At 37.2% G+C, this 14,382-nt stretch overlaps 1 protein-coding gene and 1 pseudogene across 2 annotated transcripts in view; one reads left to right on the forward strand and one right to left on the reverse strand.

Moving 5' to 3' along the window:
* Positions 1-3,140: 3,140 nt before the first annotated feature.
* Positions 3,141-14,382, reverse strand: part of KLHL8 (kelch like family member 8) — a 69,811-nt gene continuing 58,569 nt past the window's right edge. For both annotated transcript variants that reach the window (XM_012437774.3, XM_012437778.3), the window contains 2 exons: positions 8,408-8,609; positions 3,141-8,169 (listed from right to left, as the gene is read on the reverse strand). In XM_012437774.3, the coding sequence (XP_012293197.1) occupies positions 8,046-8,169; positions 8,408-8,609 (326 nt within the window). In that variant the 3' untranslated portion in view covers positions 3,141-8,045. The remainder of the gene's footprint in view (positions 8,170-8,407; positions 8,610-14,382) is intronic.
* LOC105707048 (uracil-DNA glycosylase-like) lies at positions 9,097-12,343 on the forward strand (annotated as a pseudogene).

Consider the following 14,382-nt stretch of genomic DNA (forward strand, 5'->3'; position numbering starts at 1 on the left):
GGATGAAGAAAAGTAAGTTAAAGAGTATCAACATAGTTAAATAAAATTAAATTCAATGTTTGATAGCAGAGTGGGGTGACTACAGTTAGCAAAAATGTACAGTTAACAAAAATCTAACACTCTAAATACTCTGACTTGATCAGGACACATTATACACATGTAACAAAATTTTACATGTAACCCATCAATTTGTACAAATTATTTTTTAAAGCTGAGCAAACTGGAACTTCCTTGCTCTGATAAGAGTAGCAAAACCAATAAAGATTCAATATTGTAGCACTGTCAGTACTCCCTAATTAATCATTAAATGTGATTCTAGTTGAGAAAGAGAGGGAGAGAAAGCAAGCTGGGCACAGTGGCTCATACCTATAATCCCAGCACTTTGTGAGGCTGAGGCAGGAGGACTGCTTGCGGCCAGGAGTTCAAGACCAGCTAGGCAACATGGTGAGACTCTTGTCTCTACAAAAAATTTAAAAATTAGCTGGGCCTAATGGTGTGCACTTGTGGTCTCAGCTACTTGGGAAGCTGAGGTAGGAGGATTGCTTGAACCCAGGAGTTCGAGGCTGCAGTGAGCCATGTTTATACCACTGTACTCCAGCCTAGGTGACAGAGTGAAACCCTGTCTCAAAAAAACAAGAAAGAAAAAGAAATTTCCTAGATCTGTTCGCTTTTTATCCCCAAGGAATTTTACAAACTGATTCTCATACTGAATTTAAAAAGCAGCCAGGCATGGTAGCTCATACTTGTAATCCTAGCACTTTGGGAGGCTGAGGCAGGAGGATTGCTTGAAGCCAGGAGTTCAAGACCAGCCTGGCAACATAGTGAGACCCTGTCTCTACAAAAAATTTAAAAATTAGCTGGGCCTAATGGTGTGCACCTGTGATCTCAGCTACCTGGGAGGCTAAGGTGGAAGGACTGCTTGAGCCCAGGAGTTTGAGGCTGCAATGAGCCATGCTTGCACCACTTCACTCCAGCCTGGCTGACAGAGTGAAACACTGTCTCAAAAAAAAAAAAAGAAAACAAGAAAGGAAAATAAATTTCTTAGAGCTGTTTGCTTTTTATCCCCAAGCAATTTTACAAACTGATTCTCATACTGAATTTAAAAGCAGGCCAGGCATGGTGGATAATACCTGTAATCCCAGCACTTTGGGAGGCTGAAGCAAGAGAACTGCTTGACCCCAGGAGTTTAAGATGAGCCCGGGCAACACAGGAAGGTGGGGTGGAAGAGTCGAGGGAGGGGAGGCAGGTGGAGGTGGTGAGGGTGGGGGATCACCTGAGTCCGGGGAGGTCGAGGCTGCAGAGAGCCATGATCATGCCACTAGCACTCCAGCCTGGGCGACAGAGCTAGACCCTGTCTCAGAACAACAATAACAACAAAACAAAACCAAAAGGCCAACAACATTCCTTAAGAAAAATACAAAGGTAAGAGACTTCCCCTGCCAGGTATCAAGACATATAATCAAGTTATAGCAATTTAATGTGCTATTTGGCCCTTGCTTAGAAAAACTGACCAATGGAACAGAACAGGAAGTCCCAAAATAAACATTTGGCTACACTGGAAAATTTCCATGTAAGTAAAGCCTCTGAAGAAAGGATATATTAGTAAATAAATGGTGCAGAGAAAACTAATTTTCTACATAGGAAAAAAATGAAATTTTTAATCTATATCACACATGCACAAATCAATTCCAGGTGGACTAAAAAGTTAACTATGAGACACTTTTTTGATTTTTAGAAGTGACTCTAAGCAGCTATGACCCTAGGATAGGACAAAATTTAAAACACAAAAAGGACTCACATTTAAATATATTAAAATTGTTTTATTTACAAAAAAACCCAAAGTGAAAAGATAAGCCACAAACTGGGTGAAGATACGTGAAACAACAACAACAAAAATATCAGTATCCTAAATATAAAGAACTCTTAAATAAGAGAAAAAATTGAAAAATAAAAGACATCAAGAAATATTTCACAGAAGAAACAGGAATAACAAACATGAAAATGTTTTTAACTTATAATCAGGAAAATGCATTTTTTCTATTATATTGAAGTGATGTCACATTCATAAAGAAAATGCAGTTTAAAGCCACAATAAAATGCCATTTTACACCTACCAGATTGGAAAGAATGGGGTCTTATGTTAGCAAGTAAATAGGAAACCATACTGTAAAGTGGTGCAACCAGTTTGGAAAACAACTTGGCATTATCTTGTAAAACTGTTATAAAGCTGATCAGGCACATGCCTTATAAACCACCAACTTTGTTTCTAGATTTATACCTTAAAGAAACTTTTGGACATGAGCACCAAGAAATTGGATATGAATGTTTGTTTCAGCATTGTTTGTAAAAGCAGGAAAAAAAAGTGAACACTAGTCCCAACAAAATATATTGTGAAAATAAACCTGTTGAATAAAAACATCAAGTTATCTAAGACTACATACAGGATACTATTTTTTATAAAGCTCATAAAAGTAAACAATACATAGCCATGGGATATATGTATAAAAGCAAAAGGAAAAAAAAAAAAAGCAAAGAAATGATAGATTCAAGGTAGCAATTACCCCTAAAAAGTAGGCTGCAGATTGGAATTAAGAAGGAACACAAAGGTAGAGTTAATACCAGAAAGACTCTAGTTCTTAGTGGGTAGCTTCACAGGCATTTTATTATTATGCCTTCATGTTGCATATAGTTTTATGTATGTATCAAATATTACATAAACAAATGTAGTGACCAGGTTGGGCAAGGTGGCTCACACCTGTAATCCCAGCACTTTAGGAGGCCAAGGTGGGCAGATCATTTGAGGTTAAGAGTTTGAGACAAGCCTGGCCAACATGTTGAAACCCCATCTCTACCAAAAATACAAAAATTAGCCAGGTGTGGCTGCACATACCTGTAAACCCAGGTACTTGGGAGGCTGAGGCAAGAGAATCATAGGAACCCAGGAGGCAGAGGTTGCAGTGAGCCAAGATGGTGTCACTGCACTCCAGATTGGGCAACAGAGTGAGACTCTGTCTCAAAAATAAATAAATAAATAAGGCTGAAGCAGGAGAATCACTTGAACCCGGGAGGAAGAGGTTGCAGTGAGCCGAGAACATGCCACTGCACTTCAGCCTGGGTGACAAAGTGAGATTCTGTCTCAAAAAAAAAAAAAAAAAAAAAAGAGAGAAATGTGGTGACCAGAAAAACTTTCATACTGCTAAGAGACTATTTAAAAAAAGGAAATTATATTTTCTTAATGTATGTATACTGTATTACCTAGTGAAAGCAGAAGTATGTATAACTGACATAGGTGGAGCAGTTGAGTTTTTTAGTCACAAGAATATTAGTCAATAACTAACTTAGTTGTAGATCTTGGACTAGTTATTTAATGTCTTTGAACCTATTTTTTTTTTAACTGTTGAACTTTTTTTTTTAACTGAAAAGTACTGAATTTACTGTAAACATCAGAAATGTTATGAAGTGACTGGTACAGGTGATATATTTTTTAAATGATAGCTAATACTCCCCATGACTATTACTCAAATCTAAGAAACCCCTTATATTCTAAAGAGTTTTCCAGGTATACTGAAGTTAGCCACAAACCATTAAGATAATGAAAGAGTGACTTGTCAAAAAAAAAACAAAACCAGAATTTCTGCATTCAAATAAGGTTACCCTCAAAGAGACTATATACTTCTTTCACTGACCTTGCTATTGCTCAGGATGATTTTAGAAATACTTCATTCAAACTGTTTAGTGTTAAAAATATTTTTAGCAGTAGAGGAAAACCTTAATTCTTTGGAGGTGGATTTCACCTATGAAAATAGGAAATATTTTCAATCATGTTTGATAAATAATCACGTTAAGATTTTGGTCAAAATTAACATATGACTATGATGAGACTAATTCTTTTGAGTGATTTACAAATGAACTCTTCAGGCTATTTTCAAAGATAAGTTTCAAAAGAATTTTTTGCAATGGCAACCTTACTTTAAAAAAAAAGCTACAACTTTGCAAAAGCTACAACTTTGCAAGGTTTCTACTTGGAAGGACAACAGTCATCCTAATGTGCAGTCTCATTTCTACATAGTACAAGTCTGAAATTACTGAAGAGACAACTGCTTACGATTAGTGAAACTACTTACCTCAGTTAACCTCAACCTTTAATTTTTGTAAGGTAAAATGAAAAGCTTTCTAAAATTTTCAGTTAAACATAAAGATCCTTCATATAAGGAGAAAAATATAGCCAACCTACTCAATTTTGTATCTGAGGAATGGAGAATAAACAATTATAAAGTTCTGATAGGATTCCATAATGGCAATCAAATAATGAGAAGCAGTTACACAGACCTTATAGAAAGAAATTTGTGCTAACAGAGATATGCAATATATTTTAATTAAATAAACAGCACTGATGTGACCCCAACTTTTTGATGTCAATAGCTGGTGATATATATTGACTACTTATTACATTGATTTGCTGGAGTATTATAATACAAATTTATAAATGGTTTTAAGAAAATATTAAAGAGAAGTTTTACAAACACTTGGAATTTTACATGAAGGGGAAAGAGACATAGCCAACAGCATCCCAATAATAATTTCTTTACACATCTGATATGAGAAACCACAGAAACATTCTTAACTGATACAACATGAATTAGATTCTGAAGGCATTCTTTCTTTACCATATAAGACACATAGAAAATAGAAGCAAAGAAAATTCTCAAGTTTACCATTTACAAGAATAGTTTATGCAATTTCAAGAAGTCCTTAACAGCACTGTAAGTTCAAAGTTCATTTGGGAATTAAAACAATGAATAAAATACTCCTTTAGAGGGAGTACAAAGTTTATTCAAACATTTTAGAAATAATTAGTTACATAAGAATATAGTGAAATTCGTCAAAAACAATGTCAGGTAACTTGTTTTAAAGTGGCAGTGCAATATTGTAAAGCAATGGCTTTAATGACTAAATGAAAGAATCACAAAGAACCTAGAAATATTTATTGAAGAAATAATACACAAATTTTCGTGGTTTCTTTTGTCCATTTACAATTTCAGTATTTTAGCTCTATTTCATATCACTTTTTGGTAGGTGCTGTTAACATTTGAGGTTAAAGTGATAAGTCTCACAATAAAGTAGGCATCTTCTTTGAATATCTGAATATTTCATCTCTTCATTTCTATGAGTATAATCATCTTTCAACTGCATGATTCCTCCAGCCTGATTCTAATTTCACATCTCAATCAACGTGTTTTTGCCCGATAAAGAGAACTGTGCATATTGACTCTACTATTTATCTTTTTTTTTTTGAGATGGAGTTTTGCTCTTGTTTCCCTTGGCTGGAGTGCAACGGCATGACCTCTGCACATTGCAACCTCCACCTCCTGGGTTCAAGCAATTCTCCTGCCTCAGCTTCCCAAGTAGCTTGGATTACAGGTATGTGCCAACATGCCTGGCAAATTTCATATTTTTAGTAGAGATGGGGTTTTGCCATGTTGGTCAGGCTGGTCTCAAACTCTTGACCTCAGGTGATCTGCCCACCTTGGCCTCCCAAAATATTGGGATTACAGGTATGAGCCACCACACCCGGCTATTTATCTTTTCATACTGCTGTCAGGTCCTTCAAGGCTGTGCTTCTGATTACGCATACACTTTAGTTTTCTTATGAGTATTTCGTATTTTATGGATAGGTAGCATACCAACTTAGTATGTTAGATAAACATTGTACGGTAAAAACCAGAAATGAAAATGTAATAACCCTTATGTCCTCTAAACTCCTTACATATAACAAAGACAGAAATATGTCAAAGAAAAAACATTTTAAATAATCTCAGGAAACAATAAGATCCTGCCCCCTGAAAATAAATACAACAAACATATTAGTAACCATAGCTAAACAAGTACTGTAATTTACAAACTCCATTAGACATGAGAAATAGACAGTTGAAGTCAGGTTTTGACACTTATTCTCCACATCCAGCCAACTGTCACCAGTCTAGTAAGTTCTACAGGGTTAACTGTCTCTGGACTGACAGAAATATGGCGGTACGTACACAAGAGAACACTGGTTCAGATCCAGCAATGACGTGAACTTGCTCACAGGTGACGACAGAAAAACTAGCATTTTGGAAAACTTTTAAATCTGCTTCATGAGAGACTTTTTTTTTTTTTTTTTTTTTTTTTTGAGGTGGAGTTTCGCTCTTGTTACCCAGGCTGGAGTGCAATGGCGCGATCTCGGCTCACCGCAACCTCCGCCTCCTGGGTTCAGGCAATTCTCCTGCCTCAGCCTCCTGAGTAGCTGGGATTACAGGCACACGCCACCGTGCCCAGCTAATTTTTCATATTTTTAGTAGAGACGGGGTTTCACCGTGTTGACCAGGATGGTCTCGATCTCTTGACCTCGTGATCCACTCGCCTCGGCCTCCTAAAGTGCTGGGATTATAGGCGTGAATGAGAGACTTTTATCTGCCAGCCTAACCCCTCTTAAAACTTTTTCTTTTTTTGGTTTGCTATACTCAACAGGCACTGGCTTTTGTGATGTGGCTTTCCACCCTACTGTAAAAGTCCAGAATCCTATTTAATAAGATACATGAGTTATTAGTCAATGAACTTCAGGGCTGGATGAATCAAGGAAATGTTTTTCATTGCCCCAGCTTCCTTATGAACCAGATAACTGACCAGCAGTGAATTGCAATAAATTTGAAGACACAATTAAACAAAAACTTGGGAAGGCCTGGAAGAGAGGTGCCAAACTGCACTGCAAATACAAAATAAAATATTTTAATGTTCTTGATAAATATTTTTAAAAGAAATACATATAATGAATAGGCCATTTTATAATGCTAGTTAAAACCTTGAAGAGCTGTTAAATCTGTAGGTCCATCGATATTCTGACTTCAAATCAGTATGTAGAAATATTTTTAATTAAATTTCAATAAATACACCAGAGGGATTTAAATATAATGAGTAAACAGTAATTTCAACCTCTGTTTTTACCAGCAATATGCTTAATTGGTTAACGACGGGCTTGAACTAATCAATAAACTACAGTCTACAAAAGGGTTTTTGTAAAAATGCATTCATTTCTGTTAATAAATAAATACAGATTCTGTATAGTCAGAGAAACCAGTATGGTGGCATATAGCAAAATAGAGAGATGATAAATCTTGGATTTTGAATCCAAGATTTATCAAATGATTAAAGAAGAGCATTAGAGTCATGTATTCCACATCATTCTTTCTCAAGTTCTCTCAACTGGGCACCAGAATAACATCAGATCAAAGCCCCGTTTAATATTTCCTCTGGTTCACCTTTTGATTATGAAACAAATACCTTTTGCAAAAGATGAAAAAATAAAATTGGAGACTCATTTGGATGGAGTTAGCATAGCTAGGTCTTTTGGTGTCCTAGCAATTCAAACTGAAACTAAAGGCTTCTTATAGCACTCCTATAAGCTTCTGAAAATGCAGCCAAGTGGCACTCAAAAAGACAGAACATGTTTTCTATTTCTGTAAATATACAAGAAATTGAAAAATCACCACCTAGAAAAAAAAAAGCAAGGCATAAATTCATCAGCACCAAGTAAAAACGATCTTTAAAAGGAGCAAATTTCTTTCGTATCCTTGTGTTGATGAATAGGTACTAATCTCTCCTCTAGGAAAAATCCACTGCCTGAGGTTAACATAAAGATGTTAAGCAAAAGAAAAGGTAAAACTCAACAAATCATACTTTGATTCACCCAAATAAAAAGTATGAGAGAGATTTCAAGATTTTTGGCACTACTTTAAGCATTTTTCAGGATAGGTACGGTTTTAAGTTCTACTGTCTTCCTTCCGTACTCCATTATTTGGAAAAGCAGGAAGTATCAAATTTAACTCTATTACTAATAATTCTTCAGGTATCATTCCAAAAGTTGTACACTTTTGTGTTACAATACAACAGTTAACATTTAAATAAGACTCTAGTTGTAGTTAAATGTGTTGAAAGGTGTTCATATCAAAATCTTGGTTTTCTTTCATACCTATCAGATATGACTAAATTGTTGGTGGCCAGAACTCAAATCACATACAGTCAACCACATTATTGGATCCATGACCTACATCTCGAATTTGGCTAGTTAAACAGGAACACACAGCTACACCTGCTCCAGCTCTGCAGTGAGACACAGATCCAACAAGCTCCCACCTGAAAAGACAGAGAAGAAAAAATGATATCTTAAAAAAAAGGATAATTTACTCAAAATACTAACCAAAGACAAAAACTCCCTATGTGGGACTGGTTTTGAAGGATAGCAAGCTTCCAGTGGGAGATAAGAGATACCAAAGCTTAGTATTAACTACAACTAGCAATATTTTAACATTCTGGAGTAATCTACTATTATACCAGAAGATACTGTAAAGCACAGAGACAACATGTAAATTACCTATTCAGCACTGGATCAAATGCTTCCACTGTATTTAAGTATGCATTGCCATTATGACCACCAACTGCAAAGATTTTGCCCATCACTGTTGCGATTCCCACTCCACCTCTGGGAGTGGTAAGTGCTGCCACATAATCCCACTTGTTGCTTCGGGGGTCATACCGTTCAACTGAACTCAGAGGAGAATTATCATCAAAACCGCCTATGTAAAGAAATATTTTTAAAATAGCATTGCATTTTTTAGGAATTAACTAGTAAATTTCAATTCAATGGCTTTTACAACCCAATCTTTTAAAATCATTTTAGAATGGTATAGAGAAAAAAAAAATTGATCCCAATACCTATCTACCACCACCACCAACTACTATTAGACATTGTCTACCGTTCAACATATGATAAATGACATTTTCCTCAATACTAAGATTAAAACTCTTACAGTAGGAAAGAATTGGAGTCCCTGTATCTAAGCATATAATTTAAAGAAAAAGAAAAAATAAAATAAACATTCATAAATTTGTCCTTAGCCTTCTAGAGACAAGCAAGACAGTACTGAGATTCCTTCTCTGTGTATTTCTGAAACAGTAAGAAGGCTTAAGAAAGGAATAAACTGAATCATATGATTCATCCAGATAAAAGTTAGTCTTCCAATTGTTTCTCTTAATACTATAATCGCCATCATAATTACGGAGATGGTAGACTGTGACTGAATTCTCACCAATTTTTGCCAAAATGACATTTTCTTGCTACATATTCTAGAAGATAGCAGTCCTTTCTATAGTTCATTCTAACAATGTAATTAATCTATTCCTGAGGTTAAATATAGACACTATAATTTTAACAGTGCTCATTCCTTTAAAAACAAGTGTGTTTCTTTTTAGGCTCCAAGTGTAAATGAATATAATAGCTTTCTTTGGTGACAGTCTAATTTACTGAGAAGAGAAAGTGTTGATATTATGATCACTCTATTTAAAAACAAGGTCAGAAAAAAACATTCAAGTCAACTTCTCGAATTGGTTTAATTTTACTATCAATTAAAATAAAATTCGCCAATTTTATGTGCATTCTTTCCATGAATTTTGACAAATGTATAGTGTCATTACCATCACAACCATTATATAAAACATTTTTTCATTATAATAAAGGGTTTGGTTTTAATTATTGCTCATGTTAATGTAGAAGATTAAGGATTTTTTTTAAATTTGCTTGTTTTTTATTTTGAGACAGGGTCTCGCTCTGTTGCCCAGGCTGAAGTGCAGTAATGCAATCATAGCTCACTGCACTCAACCTCCTGGGCTCAAGCGATCCTCCCATCCCAGCCTCTCAAGTAGCTGGAACTATAGGCACATGCCACCATGCCTGGATAATTTTTTAATTTTTTAAAAATAGAGGTGGGTCTCACTATGTTGCCCAGTCTGGTTTTGAACTCCTGGCCTCAAATGACCCTCCTGCCTCAGCCTCCCAAAGTGCTGGGTTTACAGGCGTGAGCCACTGTACCTGGACAAGTTTTTGATAGTTATGTTTTCCATAGTCCTTTTTTTCAGTAGTTCCCTATCATTTCCCCAGATAATGCATAAACATGTATTATAATAAAGAATTCAAAGCAGGGGAATAGACAAAGCAAAATGTAATTAGGATGTTTGACATGCTAACATCTTCAAATTTTGCTTATTCAAATCAGTTGTACCTGTTTTAAGTAGAACATGAATGATCAAGAAGTTTTTTTTTTGACTTTTTATTTTTTATTATTATACTTTAAGTTCTGGGGTACATGTGCAGAACGTGCAGGTTACATAGGTATACACGTGCCAAGAAGATTTTTTTAATGTTCAACCTGAATTGTTCCCATTTTTACCATGTCTGTTCTAATCCTAAGCGTCCAGAAGATTTAAAAAGTAACAGCAACGATGTTATTCCTGTTGACATATAACATATGTCAATGCATATAGTAGATAGGGAGCTGTGAGAGGTAGCAATGATGTAAGAACTTTAGATTCACAGACCCAAGTTCAAATTCCAGTTTTGCCACTTATTTATGCATGTGACTATGAGTAAATTATTAATTCTCTGAGTCTCCTGACTACTTTACAGAGCTGTTGTGATAATCAGACAAGAGGTAAAGATGAATTATGTTATTTCCCTTCTTTAATACACATGAGCACTGAAAGATTCAGCATTACTTCTGCTACTTAAGAGATATTTACATGCTAACAATACAGCATTCTCTTATCAAGAAATATGTTGGCTGGGTGAGGTGGCTCACACCTGTAATCCCAGCACTTTGGGAGGCCGAAGCAGGTAGATCACAAGGTCAGAAGTCAAGACCAGCCTGGCCAAGATGGTGAAACCTCGTCTCTATTAAAAACACAAAAATTAGCTGGGCGTGGTGGAGTGGGCGCCTGTAATCCCATTTACTTTGAAGGCTGAGGGAGAGAATTGCTTGAACCTGGGAGGCAGAGGTTGCAGTGAGCCAAGATCGTGCCACTGCACTGCAGCTTGGGCAACAGAGTGAGACTCAGTCTCAAAACAAAACAAAAGAAATATGTAACACAAACAATTTACATCAATATATATAAGCAAATGTGACCTATGCTAGTGACAACCTCTCCGAATTCATTTCCTCCTCTATAAAGGAAGGTATTACTAATCACAATATAGCTAATCATGTATTGGGGAACTACAAAGTGCCAGACACACTTTGAGATGTTTAACATGTATTATCTCTAATTCTTAAAATGATTCTGAAAGATAGGCATTATTCCCATTTCATAATCATTTAAAGCCTTTCTACTGGAAGTGTGTGTGTGAACCTGAAACTGCATCATTATAACTTTAGAATTGTTTGAAACACAGAAACTAGGCCCCTCCTTTGCAATATAACAAGATCTCCAGATTATTCATATGCACATTACAGTTTGAGAAAGCACTGATCTAATGTTCCTCCCAACTCTGCAATTCAGTAAGTTGAAAAGCAATAGAGACCAATTACTGATCACTACAGCCAGGGCAAACTTTGCAGTCCTCGGATGGTGCGCGTTCACTCCTGGAGCCCTGCCAGGAAGCAATGTGCCCGCAGCCCTGAGCCAGATGACCTGGGGACCCTATACGGGCAACCACAGCTGAGGAGGGTGAGGACACGGGGGTCACTCCTGCCAAGAAGGCCCCAGCTGAGCAGGACAAGCCCAAGATGCTGCCCTTCTTGCCAGTGAGCAGTTGGTTGGTATCCAGAGCAACAAGGCTGTGGCCCTACTGAGACTCATGGCCTGTAACATGTCCATGGGCTTTGGCGAGAGTTGGAATAAGCACCTCAGTGGAGTTTGGGAAACGTATTTTATCAAGATAATAGGATTTGTTGCAGAAGAAAGGAAACATTACACTGTTTATCCACCCCACACCAAGTCTTCACCTGGACCCAGATGTGTAACATAAGAGATGTGAAGGTTGTCATCCTGGAACAGGATCCATATCAGAGACCCAATCAAATTCATGGGCTGCTTTAGTGTTCAAAGACCTGTTCCACCTCCATCTGCTTTGGAAAACATTTATAAAGAGCTGTCCACAGATATGGATGGTTTTATTAATCCTGGTCATGAAGATTTATCTGGGTAGGCCAAATAAGGTGTTCTCTTATTCCAGGCTGTCCTCACTGTTCTGGCCCATCAAGCCAATTCTCATAAGGAGAGAGGGTGGGAGCAATTTACCAATGCAGTTGTGTCCTGGCTAAATAAGAACTCGACTGGCCTTATCTTCCTGCTCTGGGGCTCTAATGCTCAGAAGAAGGGCAGTGCCACAGACAGCAAGCAGCACCATGTGCTGCAGATGGCTCATTCCTCCCCATTGTCAGTGTACAGAGGATTATTTGGATGTAGACAATTTTCTAAGACCAATGTGCTCCTGTAGAAGTCTAGTAAGAAGCCCACTGACTGGAAGGAGCTATGATCCTCAGCTGAGGGGTAGTCTGTCTCTATTGGTGGTTATTGAGAAGCTATTGTTAAAGTATTTGTCACTTACAGAATCGAATTGAAAATTTCCCTATTAATTCTTAAACACTCTGCATAAGAAGTAAAGCTTCCATAAAATAGCCATGAACCAGGTTGCCCAGAAATGGCAGCTTTATGTAGCCACACACAGCAAAGGCCACCCTTTGCTCAAATGTCTACAACATGGCTTCAGCCTAAAACATGCTAACTTCTCAGAAGACAGATGAGGTCAAACGTTCACTTGGCTCTCTTTACCTCCCTTACCTTTATGGTTAAAGGGGGAAGATGTACACCTTTTAGGTAGAACCATAGTTTGGTGCCTGCTGTTAGTTGGTTTTGCCTGGTTGAATTTCAATTACAAGGTGTTTTAGGGGGTGTTTTTGCTGAGAAAGGCCCCCTTTTCCTAGACCAGCAAGCATTCCGGCCTCTGCCAAGTACACTGCCCCCTTGATCTTTCAAGAGGCCTTGAAGAAAGCATGAGGGTTTTGTAGGGTTCTAGAAATCTGGCCCCAAAATTAGGGCTCAATTTTCTGATTGTAGTAGAGGTAAAGATTTCTAAGGAACAGTCCTTGGTGTTAGCCTTAACAGACAGACAAGGGCTGAGGGATGTGAACTGAGTCTTGTTATTCTTCGGGTATTTAATGGAATAAGCAGTGAAATTTAGACAAGAAAACAGAAAAGGGAATTCTTCTTTAATGGGGGGAGGTGGTTTTCTCCTAGGGTTATCCTGAGTTGGTGTTTATAAGATAGCACAACTGCTATCTGCTGTTTTTTTATGGACTGAATCACTTTGTAATATTTTTTCTGCAACACTGGGGTTTTAGTTTTTTAAAAGATATTTATGCATATGTATATATATTATATATTATATTTCACAATCCTTTTTTTTAAGACACAATCTCTATTGGGTCTGCACCTTCATCCTTGACCTTGTTAGCAATAACATTTTTTGCTGCTAGGTGGGTTAAAGAGTTAACCCTGCATGAGGTTTGGTAATAAAAGATTGTTAAACTAAAAAAAAAAAGCAGTATAAACATTGGCATAATCTTTATTTATATGAAATACCTAGGCTGGGCACAGTGGCTCATGCCTGTAATCCCAGCACTTCGGGAAGCCAAGGCAGGCAAATCACTTGAGGTCAGGAATTCAAGACCAGCCTGGCAAACATGATGAAATACTGTCTTTACTAAAAATACAAAAATTAGCTGGGCGTGGTGGTGCATGCCTGTAATCCCAGCTACTCATAGACTGAGGCAGGAGAATCCCTTGAACCCAGACGGCAAAGGTTGCAGTAAGCTGAGATCATGCCATTACACTCCAACCTGGGCAACAAAAGCAAAACTCTGCCTCCAAAAAAAAAAAAAAAAAAAGAAAGAAATACCTACTGGCTTACTTGAAGCATTCAATGTAATTTCCCTTGAAATAAGGTTGAGAAAAACAAATCTTAGACTTTTAAAGAATTTTAGCAAAGCACATTCAATTTCTGTCCTTCCATTTACATATACATTATTTAAATGTAATCCCTTATGTTAATTAAATTTGTTACTCCTAGAAAGATAAGCTTGTACATGTTTTAAACATGAAAGATGAAGATTTAAACAAAAATTATAAATTTAACCTTAACAATTCAGCTGGGCATGGTGGCCCATGCCTGTAAGCCCAGCACTCTGGAAGGCCAAGGCAGGAGGGTCACTTAACGCCAGTTGTTCATGACCCGCCTGGGCAACACAGCAAGGACCCATCTTTACAAAAAAACAAAACAAAACAAAACAAAACAAAACAGGGTGTGGTAGCACGGGCTTGTAGTCCTAGCTACTTGAGAGGCTGAGGCAGGAAGATCATGTGAGCCCAGGAGTTCAAGGCTGCAGTGAGCTATGATTGTGCCACTGCACTCTAGCCTGGGCAACAGAAAGACACTGTCTCCCTCTAAAATAAAAAAAAAAAAAAAATTCGAAAGCATCACACCAAACATGTACAATTCTTCTTATCTGTTAATTA

The sequence above is a fragment of the Aotus nancymaae genome, unplaced genomic scaffold (assembly GCF_030222135.1).
Source record: "Aotus nancymaae isolate 86718 unplaced genomic scaffold, 86718_ANA_hifiasm-v0.15.2.pri h1tg000006l, whole genome shotgun sequence".
In the NCBI taxonomy this organism is placed as follows: Eukaryota; Metazoa; Chordata; class Mammalia; order Primates; family Aotidae; genus Aotus; species Aotus nancymaae.